Genomic DNA, 13,481 nt, shown 5'->3' with positions numbered 1-13,481 from the left:
GGAAGAACATCAAGTTGATGGATAGCTTCTGGATGACAAAGTCTATCCTTTTGCTCCCATGTCTGAATGACCCCAATAACAACGGTGATCCAAACAGCAGAAAAGGAGTATTACAATAAGGCACTTGCTTTTACTATCGATTGTTCATTGAGAGGACTGTTGGAGTTTTGAAAGCACTGCTTGTGTGGGTCAGTAGGGACTTTGCCATATCCTGAGAATCAGATGTCAAAATAAATATAGCTGTGCCCACCAAAGCTTCATACTTCAGCAAGACCTGGGCCCAGATTTACATGCGTCCAACCGTGTCGCAAGGGAGGTGGGGAATTAAAAATGGTAGATGGGATGTGATTCTGTGATTCCTGCTCCCATTCCTGGTGGCCCCAATTTTCAGTGGTGCAGGATAAACTACCCACACCTGGCACTCCTGACCTGGCCAGCTCCATTGCAGGGGTAGGCATCTCCTAGTTCTCAACAATTTTTGTGGAATCAGGACAGCTTCTCCAAGATTCAGAGTTCATGGCCCCTCATGAGAATTGTGAACCATGGTCTGAGTTTGTAAATCTTTGGAAAGCTAAAGTCAAAAGGCCTTATGCCAACACATGTCCCCACCCAAGCACAGTGGCCCCTCATAACCTTTATGTTAACTCAAGGCACTTCCATGCTTATTCACGCAGCATACACTCTATACAGAACCAATGAAACCTATAGTAACATTGGCGCTTGTGGAACAGCTTTAAAAAACACACATTCAAAATTGTATTTAAAAGAAACTGCTGATTCTTCAACCCTATAAAAGAGTCAATCAACCAGAGCTTTAAAGTGTGAATAACAGAGGCTATGAGCATTTGACACCTCTTTGTCCTGTGCAAACAAACATTCAGCCATTGACAAAACAGATCACAGAAAAAGTAGCATGTTATAACATGATAAAGCTGTCAATCAGGCAAGGTTTTCTCTTCTCCCCAGGTGTGTCAACAAAGTGAAACGTTTTATGGGAGTCTGGGCTCTCAGCTTGTCGGTGCTCTGTTTTGTCACTGGCTGAAATAAGGTACAAAGGTATTAAGTGGCTATAGCTTCTGTAATTGACAGTTTAAAGGTCTGGTTGATTGCTGTTGCTACAACCTTGTAAAAGTATCAGTTTTCAAAAAAATAAAATTATGATTTTTTTTGAGCAGTTGTCATGGAGGTAGCATGGGGAATTGAGGGTGGATGTGAGGGGGTTTGAGGGGCGAGGCCCAGACGGCCTTAAATGTTAGCAAACAACTGGAATGAAGTCCCAGAGAACTGAGGCTGATCTTTTACACAGCCTGCCTCGGCACTTAGCTGCCCTATGGCCACCTTCGTTCTGCTTTCGGGGCAGTGGGCTTGGCTTTATCATGCACCTGCCCTCCCTCGGAGTGACAATTGTGTCTGACAGGGCACTTTCTACCGAACTGGGTCTGCCAAGTTGGGAGGTTTCCCAACTCCAGCTACCCTTGTTGAAGATGAAAATTTGGCCCATGGACTTTTCATTGGTGGATGAAGAGCCCCTTCCTTGGTTCAAGCCAGAGCTACATAGGGCAGACCATCATGCTGATGAGACTCAAAGGATCTCTCAGTGATTGTTGCATGGAACTTTAGAACACAGATCATCTCTGATATCGTCTTTTCCTGTTTGACTAATCTTTGCCTCTCCACTTGCATAAAGGAGCATCCTTTCGGTCCCCTACTAATCCTACCACATTACAACAAATCTGTGCTCTTTTTCCATACCTAACTGTACTAATAGTAATCACATGAGTGAATAAGTCTACTAAATGAGTGCAATCTTTCCTTTATGACTAACCTGTACGATTAACAAAGTACCATGTCAGTCCATAATCTATTTTAGTAAAACAATTGCAAAGTGCACTCAATTGCTCTACTCTTTCTTAACATTGTGGTTCCCCTGGGTGATTACATGTGGGTTTCAATCAGCTATCCTAATCCTTCTTTAAGTGCCATGCAAGGTCTAGGATTGTGGGAGGTGCCTCCTCATGCTGCGCAAAAGGGTCATGGGGGCTGAAGTGACCCTGATCATAAGCTTGCACCTTGTTGTCAATTGACATGTTCCACAGCTGTGGAGCACATGTCTAGAAGCTTGGTATGTACTGTTGCCCTGAGAAATGACATGAACATGCTGCTGTGATTCATTGTTTATTTGGTCCTCATCATCCCCTTCAGTAGCATCAACATCTTTCTCTGACACTTCTTATTGCTTTGGTGGACCTACAGAAAAGGAGTTAGAGAATGGCTGAATATTACCTCCTTGGGATTAAAGAGACAGAGAAGGAGTGGTAGTCATCCATTATTAATGATCCATGGGTGAGTCGTTTCACTATTTTTGTGTGCATACATTTTCCCAAGGCACACAAAGTATCCATCCAGTTTATCAGGAGGCCTTCAACTAATATTTCTGGCACTGGAAATTAGAACAGTGGATTTCCTAATGGGTAGTAAGCACAAATTATTGAAGAAACAAAAGCTTGTCAATCAAAATAGAATTGCCCCAATCCTCCCAGCAAATGGCATTCCTGACTAGGCACCCTATGCCCATTTTTCATTTACAGGGAACTATAAAGAGCAGGAGTAACATTGCAAAATTTGTGATACCAAACCTCCACATTTCAGCTGCATCTATTTCATTGATGATGCCCCTCTGGTTTTATCCCATCATAATTGTATTATCACTCTGGGAGCTGGTATGAATAGAATCCTGCAGAGTTCATTGCATGGACAGGCCTGTTTTTTTGAATATACATATTAATAACATAGACTAGTTATAAATAGGGAGAAAACTGAAGTAGAGATAGGGAGTAGCTTAGGCAAAAGATTATGGGAAAATGAGTGGCGTTTTTTTAAAAGCAGAGATGTTCTGGATGCTTGTATTTCAATGTACTGAGTGTGATAAATAAACCTGGGAAAGTGAAAGCATATAACTTTACAAGAATATCCAGGTTTGATAGCATTAAAGAAATCTGGCCGCATACTGGACAAGAACAGCAAGGAAACACACCCGGATATAATATATTTAGGAGGGATAGAAAAGATAAGAAAGAAGATGGAGTGGCAATATGGATAAAAAAGGGAATACATACTTTAGAGGGTTGATGTCGACAAAAAAAGGGTAGGGATGCAGTCAATATAATTGCAGCTCAATCATAATTAATCATAAAAGTTTGGAAGGAGACCAGAAGAAGCCTGGAGGCTTACAGCTAGCTAACTAGTACAGGTCCTGTTAGTCTTGTATGTGACCTGTAGAAGCAAAGGGTACAAGTCTGCATTTGATTGTTTTCTGTTTCAAACCCTGTATAACCAGTTTGACATGGTCTTTGCAAAGAATATGGACTTGTGCCTGTCAAAGTGGGAAGCTGGGTTCTTCCAGGTTGTCATAGTCTGCCTCTGATGCAGCCTAACCATGCTGGCAAGTGGTATTGCATCATTATGTCATCTTTCTCTAAAAATCCATCCATTAGGAAATCCATTGTCCGAATATTTTGGATTTATCACAACATCGCCAGTCTCAGAAATCTTGGCTGGAAACGGAGAAAATTGCAAGATAAATTCAGCAATAACTCAAAATGATGCTACAAATCTGATTACAGTGTTCTTCTATAAAAACAACACAAAACATTAGCAGCCCTGGATTGTCCTTCTCTATGGGTGGGTTGATGACTGGATCTTACCTGATGATCGACAAAGGAGTTAGGGGTTATGGGGGCTGGCAGCAAAGTGGAGTTAAGGTCCCAATCAAATCAGCCATGTTCTTATTGAATGGCAGAGCTGGCTCGATGGGCTGAATGGACCCTTAGAAAATAGCTGGATATCTAAGTGATAATAACAATAGGGTAATTATGTTAGGTGATTTCAACTTCCCCAACATTAATTGGGATAGACATAGTGTTAAGGGCTTGGCTGGAGTGGATTTCTTGAAATGTGTACAGGAGAACTTTTTAGGTCAATATGTAGAGGGTCCAACAAGGGACGGTGCATTGCTGGACCTAATTCTGGGGAATGAAGCAGGACAGGTGGCTGAGGTGCTGGTGGGCGAGCATTTTAGTGATAGCGACCACAACATGGTACAGTTTAAGTTTGTTATGGACAAAGAAATCAACAAGTTGCAAAAAAATGTTTTGGATTGGGGAGAGCGGATTTTAGTAAAATAAGGCAGGATCTGGCCAAGGTAGACTGGGAACAGTTACTTGTGGGGAAATCTATAAAGGAACAGTGGGTGGGTGGAGGGTGTTCAAAAAGGAAATGGGGAGGGTACAGGCTCAACATGTTCCCTCTAGGGTGATAGGAAGGAGTAACAAGCCCAGAGAGCCATGGATAACCTGAGATATTCAGGTTACGATGAGAATGAAAAGAGAGGCTTTTAGCAGGTACAAGGGAAGCAAATCAGCAGAGGCATTAGTGGAGTACAGACAGTGCAGGGTGGAGCTTAAGAAAGCAATTAGGAGAGCAAACGAGGGGATATAGAAAGCTCTGGCTGGTAAGAGTAGGGAAAATCCCAAAATATTCCATCAGTATATCAATGGGAAGAGGATAACCAGGGAAAGAGTAGGGCCCATTAGGGACCAAGGAGGCAATCAATGAGTGGTGCCAAAGGACATTGTTAGAGTGTTGAATGAATACTTCACATCCGTCTTCACCCAAGAGAATGAGGATGAAGGTATTGAACTTGGGGAGAGAAACTGTGAGGTTCTTAAGCAAATTGATATAGGGAGTGACAAGGTATTGGAGGTGTTGGCAGGTTTAAAAGTAGACAAATCTCCAGGTCCGGATGATTTGTGTCCCAGACTGCTGAGGGAGGCAAGGGAGAAGATCGCAGGGGCTCTGATCCAAATTTTTAATTCCTCTCTGGCCACGGGGAAGGTGCCAGAGGACTGGAGAACAGCTAATGTGGTTCCGCTATTTAAGAAGGGGTGGAGAGATAAGCCAGGGAACTACAGGCCAGTGAGTCTCACGTCAGTGGTAGGGAAACTATTGGAGAAATTTCTGAAGGAGAGTATCTATCTCCACTTGGAGAGACAAGGTTTGATTAGGGATAGTCAGCATGGTTTTGTCAGAGGGAGGTCATGCCTAACAAATTTGATTGAATTTTTTGAGGAGGTGACCAGGTGTGTAGATGAGAGTAGTGCAGTTGATGTAGTTTATATGGATTTCAGCAGAGCCTTTGACAAGGTCCCACATGGGAGACTTATAAATAAGGCAAAGGCACATGGGATACAGGGTAATTTGATAAGGTGGATTCAAAATTGGCTTAGTTGTAGGAGGCAGAGGGTGATGACAGAAGGATGCTTTAGTGACTGGAAGCCCGTGTCCAGTGGCGTACCACAGGGATCAGTGCTGGGTCCCCTATCATTTGTCATTTATATAAACGACATAGATGACTATGTGGGGGTAGGATTAGTAAGTTTGCAGATGACACAAAGATTGGCCGGGTGGTTAACAGTGAGGTTGAGTGTCTTGGGCTACAGGAAGATATAAACGGGATGGTCAAATGGGCAGATAAGTGGCAGATGGAATTTAACCCTGAGAAGTGTGAGGTGATACACTTTGGAAGGAGTAATTTGACAAAGAAGTATTCAATGAATGGTATAGCACTAGGAAGTTCTGAGGAACAAAGGGATGTTGGAGTATGTCCATAGATCTCTGAAGGCAGATTGGCATGTTAGTGGGGTGGTGAAAAAGGCAAATGGGACACTTGCCTTTATCAATCGAGACATAGAGGGAGGTCATGTTGGAGTTGTACAGAACCTTGGTGAGGCCACAGCTGGAGTACTGTGTGCAGTTGTGTGCAGTTCTAGTCGCCACATTATAGGAAGGATGTGATTGCACTGGAGGGGGTGCAGAGGAGATTCACCAAGATGTTGCCTGGGATGAAACATTTAAGTTATGAAGAGAGGTTGGATAGACTTGGGTTGTTTTCGTTGGCGCAGAGAAGACTGAGGGCGACCTGATCAAGGTGTACAAGATTATGAGGGTTATGGACAGGATGGATAGGGAGCAGCTGTTCCCCTTAGTTGAAGAGTCAGTCACAAGGGGGCATAAATTCAAGGGGAGGGGCAGGAGGTTTAGGGGGGATGTGAGGAAAAACTTTTTTACCTAGAGGATGGTGATGGTCTGGAATGCACTGCCTGGGAGGGTGGTGGAGGTGGGTTGCCTCACATCCTTTAAAAAGTACCTGGATAAGCACTTGACACGTCATAGCATTCAAGGCTATGGGCCAAGTGCTGGTAAATGGGCTTAGGTGGGTAGGTCAGGTGTTTCTCATGTGCCGGTGCAGACTTGATGAGCCGAAAGGCCTCTTCTGCACTGTGATTCCGTGACATCATTAGTGCCTAATTTGAATATACTTTACTGTAAATTGGAAGATGATTCTGGTGCCTTTACAAAACCTGATTGTAAAATTGCACCAAGTACACTGTGGACAGACACCTGGCTCAATGGAAACCTCTCTCTTTTTCTAGTTGACTATGAGAAGAATTTTCCCATCGGCGAGCAGGGGTGGGGCCCACTTGCCGACGCGTAAAATGATGCGCAGTGTCGTCAGGCGTGCGTCCCGACGTCTCCATGTGTCATTTAGATTTTCAGTTCTGCAGGCATGTAACCAAGTTGGTTGCGTGCCCACTGAACTGTGAAAGGCCTATTAAGGCCATTTAAAACTTAATTAATTCAATTCAATGAGCTGCCCGTCCAACCTTAAGGTTGATGGGCAAGTGAAGAACCCAGATGGCCTTCATGTTTTTCATGAAACCTCATCCACCGGTTTCATGAAGTGTTTTAAAAGCTAATAAAAATTTATACTTTTATCCTTTGAACATGTCCCAGCTTATGTGATAGTGCCACAAGAGGGGACATGTTTTAAGTGTTAAAAACCTTTATTTAAAATTTTAGCCCACCAAATCTCCCTGAGGCTCCTCTTTGCCTTGAGGAGATCTCTGTGCTCTTTCGTGCGCATGCTCCAAAGAGCGCAGGGAACCTCTCAGGGAAATCCCCCCCCCCCACCTGTAAACAGAGGGCTCAGCGCTTCCGGGTGAGCGTCATGCTGGGCTGGCCTTAATTGGCCTGCCCATGTAAAATGGCTGTGCGTCCCCAGTTGGGGGCGCCAATCGGGTTCACGCCCGCCCCCGTCCACCCCCACACAACCCCCCCAATGGGGGAAAATTTCTGGCCTATGATTACTTCAAGTCTATTAATTTGATGTAACCAATCAGAAAGTCCAATTTCCACTAGCTTTTTCATTACCTTGAAATAAGAAGATTTGGTTAACCTTTTATAAATTGAAACAGTAATAGCCACAGTTTTTTGCTTATTTATGACAAAATACATCTGAAAGTTTTCATCCCACAAAAGAAAGAATTAAATATATTTCGATTTTTGACAATGATTTTCTACTCTACAGGTAGTGAAAACGGAGGTGAAGATGCGGTAGTTGGGAATGTCAGTAAGTTTCTTGTCATTCCCACTGGCTACACTGGGCATCCTAAGAAAGGGCATTTAATATTTGATGCCTGTTTTGAAAGTGGTAAGTCTGAAAATAGTTTTGGTTCAAATCAAAACTGTGTTTGTATCATTCTTGCATTCAGTATTCAGTTCATGCTGTGTTAGATTTGATAGGTTTTTGGAAAATGGACTAAATCTCATGTTGGATGAATTGTAAAGTGTATCAATGTAAATCAAGCCATTTAAAAAAATGCTTGCTTTAAACAAAGTCAGCTGAATCTGATCCTGATAAAGTTCACAAAATCTCAAGTTCGTAGGAACTTATGTGAAAAGATGCTAAGTTTTCTCAGCAAACCATTTAAAAAGGCTGTAAAGTCTTCAAGTATTGAGATTGTTGCATATGTTTGTCCAGCACTACCTGATTGAAGTTTTCTGTGATGGAAGAATCAGGTTGTGTAACAATATCTTACAACCACATGAGGAGTGATAAAAATGACTCCCCTGTTCTACCATAGAATCATAGAAAAGTTACAGCACAGAAGGAGGCCATTCGGCCCATCTTGTCCATGCCAGCTCAAGGACACCCAGGTGCCCTTTCTAATCCCACCTTCCTGCACCCAGCCCATAGCCCTGCAGCTTACAGCACTTAAGGTGCAGATCCAGGTACTTTTTAAAAGAATTTAGAGTTTCTGCCTCTACCACCAACTTGGGCAGTGAATTCCAGACACCCACTACCCTCTGTGTAAAAAAAAAAGTTCTTCCTCATGTCCCCCCTACACCTTTTGCCACTTATCTTAAATCTATGTCCCCTGGTTCTAGAATTCTCCACCAAGGGAAATAATTTGATCCTGTCCACTCTATCTATTCCCCTCATAATTTTGTACACCTCAATCAAGTCACCTCTCAGCCTTCTTTGTTCTCAGGAAAATAACCCCAACCTATCCAATCTCTCCTTGTAGCTACACTTTTCTCACCCTGGCAACATTCTTGTAAACCTCCTCTGCATTCTCTCCAGAGCTATTACCTCCTTCCTATAATGTGGTGACTAGAACTGCACACAATACTCCAGTTGTGGCCTCACCAGTGTTTTATACAATTCCAACATTATATCCTTACTTTTATATTCTATACCTCTGCCAATGAAGGAGAGCATTCCATATGCCTTCTTTACAACCTTGTCTACTTGAACTGCTGCCTTCAAGGACCTGTGTACTCGTACGCCAAGATCTCTCACTTCATCTACCCCTCTCAGTATATTCCCATTTATTGTGTAATCCCTGTAACTGTTTGGCCTCCCTAAATGTATGACCTCACACTTCTCTATGTTAAAATCCATCTGCCACTTTACCGCCCACTCCACCAACCCATCTATATCATTTTGGAGAACCACTACTCGGCCAATCTTTGTGTCATCTGCAAATTTCCCAACCGTGTCCTCCACGGTTACGTCCAAATCATTAATATATAATACAAACAGCAAAGTTCCCAACACTGAGCCCTGTGGAACACCACTTGAGACAACTTTCCATTCGCAAGGGCATCCGTCGACCACTACCCTTTGTTTCCTGTTACAAAGCCAACCTTTTATCCAGTTTGCCACATTACCCTGAATCCCATGGGCTTTTAATTTCCTGACCAATCTGCCATGTAGGACCTTGTCAAATGTCTTGCTAAGATCCATGTACACAACATCCACTGCATTACCTTCATCAACCCTTCTTGTCACTTCCTCAAAGAATTCAATCAAATTTGTAAGGCAAGACCTTCCTTTAACAAATACATGCTAACCATCCCTGACTAGTCCATGCCTATCCACATGACAGTTAATCCTATCTCTCAGGATTGATTCTACTAATTTGCACACCTCCAATGTAAGACTAACTGGCCTATAATTGTTTGGCATTTCCTTTGATCCATTTTTAAACAATGGAACTACGTTTGCATTTTTCCAGTCCTCCGGTACGTCCCCTGTATCTAGTGAAGATTGGAAAATCATCCTCAGAACATCTGCTATCTCCTCCTTGACTTCCTTCAGCAACCTCAGAAACAACACATCTGGCCCTGGTGACTTATCAACTTTCAAAGATTTCAACCCTTCGAGTACTTCCTCTCTCTTTATGACTATCCCATCCAATATCTCGCAGTGTTCCTCCTGGACTACTATATCTACATCCTCCCTTTCCTTTGCAAACATGGAGACAAAATATTCATTCAAAACCCTTCCCACAGCCTCTGCATCTACACACAAGTTTCCATCTTCATCTCTGATAGGTCCCACTTTTTCCTTAACTAACCTTTTAGCATTAATGTATTCATAAAACATCTTTGGGTTATCTTTAACTTTACTTGCTAATCTCTTTTCACGCCCTCTCTTTGATTTCCTTATTTCCTTTTTTACTTCGTCCCTGCACTTCCTATATTCGTCTAGGCTATCTGCAGCACTTAGTTCTTTGTGCCTATCATACGCTTTCTTTTTATGTTTGATCTTCCCCTGTATTCCTCTAGACAATCAGGGCTTCTACATTTGGCAGTACCACTCTTATTTTTGTAGGGGACATGTCTACTTTGCACAATTAGGATCTCGCTTTTTATTGCTTCCCACTGGTTTTCCACTGTTTTATCCTCCAGCAGTGCTGTCCAGTCCACCTCAGCCAAGTCCCTTCTCATTTCAGCAAAATTTGCCTTCCCCCAGTTCAAGAATTTTACTCCTGCCTTATCTCTGTCCTTTTCTATGGTGATGCTAAATCTAACTGAATTGTGATCACTGTCCCCGACATGGTCGCCAACTGTCACTTCACCCAATTGCCCTTTTTTGTTCCCCAAGACTAGGTCTAGAATTGCATCTCCTCTCATTGGGTTTGTCACTAATTGTTTGAAAAAAATTTCCTGGACACACTGCATGAATTTTTCTCCCTCAGTGCCCCTTATATTGTTTAAATCCCAGTTGATATTAGGATAGTTGAAGTCTCCTACAATTATTGCCCTCTTGTTCTTACAAGCAGAAATTTGCCGACTTATTTGTTCTTCCAACTCCTTTTCACTATTTGGGGGTCAGTAGTATACTCTCAGTCATGTGACTGCCCCTTTTTTATTTCTAGCTCAGTCCATAAAGCCTCGTTTGTTGACTCATTTAGTATATCATCCCTTCTCACAACTGGAATTGATTCTTTAACCAGTAGTGCTCCCCCCGTCCTTTTTTATCTCCTACTCAATTGTGTCAGAAGACTGTATAACCAGGGATATTAAGCTGCCAGTTTTATCCCTCCTTTAGCCAGGTCTTCGTTTTAGCAATGACATCCTGTTGCCATGTGTCTACTTGTGCCCTTAACTCATCTACCTTGTTTGTAATACTCATTGCATTGAAGTATAAACAGTTTAACCCTGTCAATTTCCCTTGCTGGACACTTTTTAAACTTTGCTTCTCCCATAACTCCATGTCTATCAAAACATGCCTAGCTAATGTCCGACCTCCATTTTTCTGATCTGAATCTGACCTATCCGATCCTATTCCTAGGATCCCATTCCCCTGCCACACTAGTTTAAATACTCTTCAATAGAACTAGCAAAAGCTCCCGCAAGGACACTGGTCCCAGCTCTGCCTGGGTGCAGCTCGTCCGGTTTGTGCAGGTCCGACCTTCCCCAGAACTGGTCTCTGTACCTCAAGAATCTGAATCCCTCCCGGCTACACCATCTCTCCAGCCACGTGTTCATTTGGTCTATCCTCTTATTCCTGCTCTCACTAGCATGTGGAACTGGGAGTAATCCTGAGATTACTACATTTGAGGTCCATCATTTTAATTTATCTCCTAACTTCCTGTACTGAGCTTGCAGGTCCTCATCCCTTAGTTTACCTATGTCGTTGGTACCAATGTGTGCCATGACAACTGGCTGTTTACCTTCCCTCCCCAGAATGTCTTGCAGCCGGTCCATGACATCCTGGACCCTGGCACCAGGGAGGCAACATACCATCCTTGATTCACGTTTGCGGCCACAGAAACGTGTGTCTGTGCCCCTAACTATTGAATCCCCTATCAGTATATCCCTGCCACTTGTTTTCCTCTCACCGTTCTGAGCAGCAGAGCCACCCACGGTGCTGTGAACCTGGCTGTTGCTGCTTTCCCCTGACAGGCTATTCCCCCCAACTTGCTCAGCATTGCAGATGCTCCACAATGAGTCCACCCGCAGTTCCAGCTCCGAAATCCAGTTAGCTAGAAGCTGCATTTGGACACACCTTCTGCACACATGGTCACCAGAGATGCCCCTCATTTTCCACATCCTGCAGGAGGAACATATAATGGGTCTGAGTTCTCCTGCCATGACGTCCCTCTCACTTAAGCTAGGTACTCCCTTAAATAATAGCTAGCTCAGAGCCTTATTTAGGTTAGCTAGGAACCTTGTTTCTTGACTAATTATACTTGTACAGTACTACTCTATACTTTTTAACTCCTACCTCAGTATTAAGCAATAATTACTTTAATAGATTGAAAAAAAAACTCACCAGGATTTACTCACCAATCAGCTGCTTTTTTTAAAGTCCACTTTCAGAAGAGTATCCCTCACAGATCTGGTGCACTCCCGAAGGCACTGCCTCGCCCTCTTTTTTTGTTTGATTTGATGAGGAGAGAGGGATGGAAACACTACAGCAATGTAATGTTAGGGGCTATTCCATTCTTTAACAGTGGGTCCTCCTCGATCCCTTTCTGAGTTGCGGTGACTGCGCTGACTTCTCCAGAATGCTTCTCAGTCACTTCTCACTACTACCCTCTGTTGGATGCTCTTCCTCCTGTTGAGTGCAAGGGCCCTTCTCCTCGATCCCCTTCTGAGTTGCGGTGACTGCGCTGACCTCTCCCAGAATGCTTCTCAGTCACTTCTCACTACCGCTCTCTGTTCACCACTCCTGATCTGAATGTAACTGAGTTCTATTTTATTAATTTAGAGAGAATGTTCTATACCAATACTGCAGAAGTCCCACTATTTATGCTTTCAGATTATAAAAAAATAGTCAGCTAGGTTTTCTGAGTTTAAAACAAAGAACAAAGTAAGTTTATTGAAACTAATTCCTGAATTTAAAGAAAGCTAGGTAGATTGCAACCATAAGTCATACCCTGGTGCCATGCACAAATCTTTTGGAACTGACTTTTCTTTTAAAATTGACAAAATATGCTGCAAAAGAGGGCTCTTGAGGCTCATCTGACCTGGTCTATGAATTCAAAACTGCCTCACTGTCTTGCAAGGATGAAATGATACATTCCAGACTAAGAGGTGTCAACTGCCCATCTCCTGACACCATCCCAAACACATTTCGTGACTAAGCTGCGTCTTTCTGAAACATGCTCTCTCTCCTCTGAGTTCACTGCTCCCTTGTCCACTGTTAATCTCTCTCCACATAAACTCCCAACCCAGATTCACAATTATCCCCTTGACCTTTCTTTCTAATGTGGCCTCACTATTCCCATCATATTAATCGCAAAAACAACCATATCTGATCAATTCCTTGTATCACTTTCAGCCCACATCTGCTCTTCCCCATCCCAACTCTACTTCCTTCTGTGTCTGCTAGGGGAAAAACTATACCCTAAATCACTTATAACTATACTTTCAAAAGTCCAACTGTCTAGCCTTTGTTCACCACAACATTTCTGTAGCTATTAATTTCCTCAACCACAAGCTCACCTCTACTTTTGATGCCATAGTCCCCACTAAAATGACTACCCTTTCTCACCCTGGCTGTTCCCTTGGGTACGACTCTCATCTCTGCTCCATTAAGTCCAAATGACACAGACTTGAACAGATATGGTGGACAACTGGTTTAGCTATTCATCACCAAGTCTGGCTGAACCACATAAAGCACAATCTCATCTGTTAATGCTCTCACTATTCCAGGATCATCTGGAATGCAAAGGTAACACAAAATTTATTTTCTCTACCACAAACTGCTGTCTTCAAATCTTCCCCACCAACACCCACCCCACGCAGCCCTCCCTCACGACCAATCACCTCCAGCAATAAGTGTG

At 43.1% G+C, this 13,481-nt stretch overlaps 1 protein-coding gene across 1 annotated transcript in view; it reads left to right on the top strand.

Moving 5' to 3' along the window:
• Nucleotides 1–13,481, top strand: part of agbl4 (AGBL carboxypeptidase 4) — a 1,082,368-nt gene that overhangs the window by 2,723 nt on the left and 1,066,164 nt on the right. Inside the window, exon 3 of the mRNA XM_041207821.1 lies at nucleotides 7,425–7,549. Coding sequence (XP_041063755.1) covers nucleotides 7,425–7,549 — 125 coding nt within the window. The remainder of the gene's footprint in view (nucleotides 1–7,424; nucleotides 7,550–13,481) is intronic.

This window comes from Carcharodon carcharias, chromosome 16 (genome assembly GCF_017639515.1).
Source record: "Carcharodon carcharias isolate sCarCar2 chromosome 16, sCarCar2.pri, whole genome shotgun sequence".
Lineage (NCBI taxonomy): Eukaryota > Metazoa > Chordata > Chondrichthyes > Lamniformes > Lamnidae > Carcharodon > Carcharodon carcharias.
Note: the sequence above shows the minus strand (reverse complement) of the source record. Positions and strands in the feature narration are given on the sequence as shown.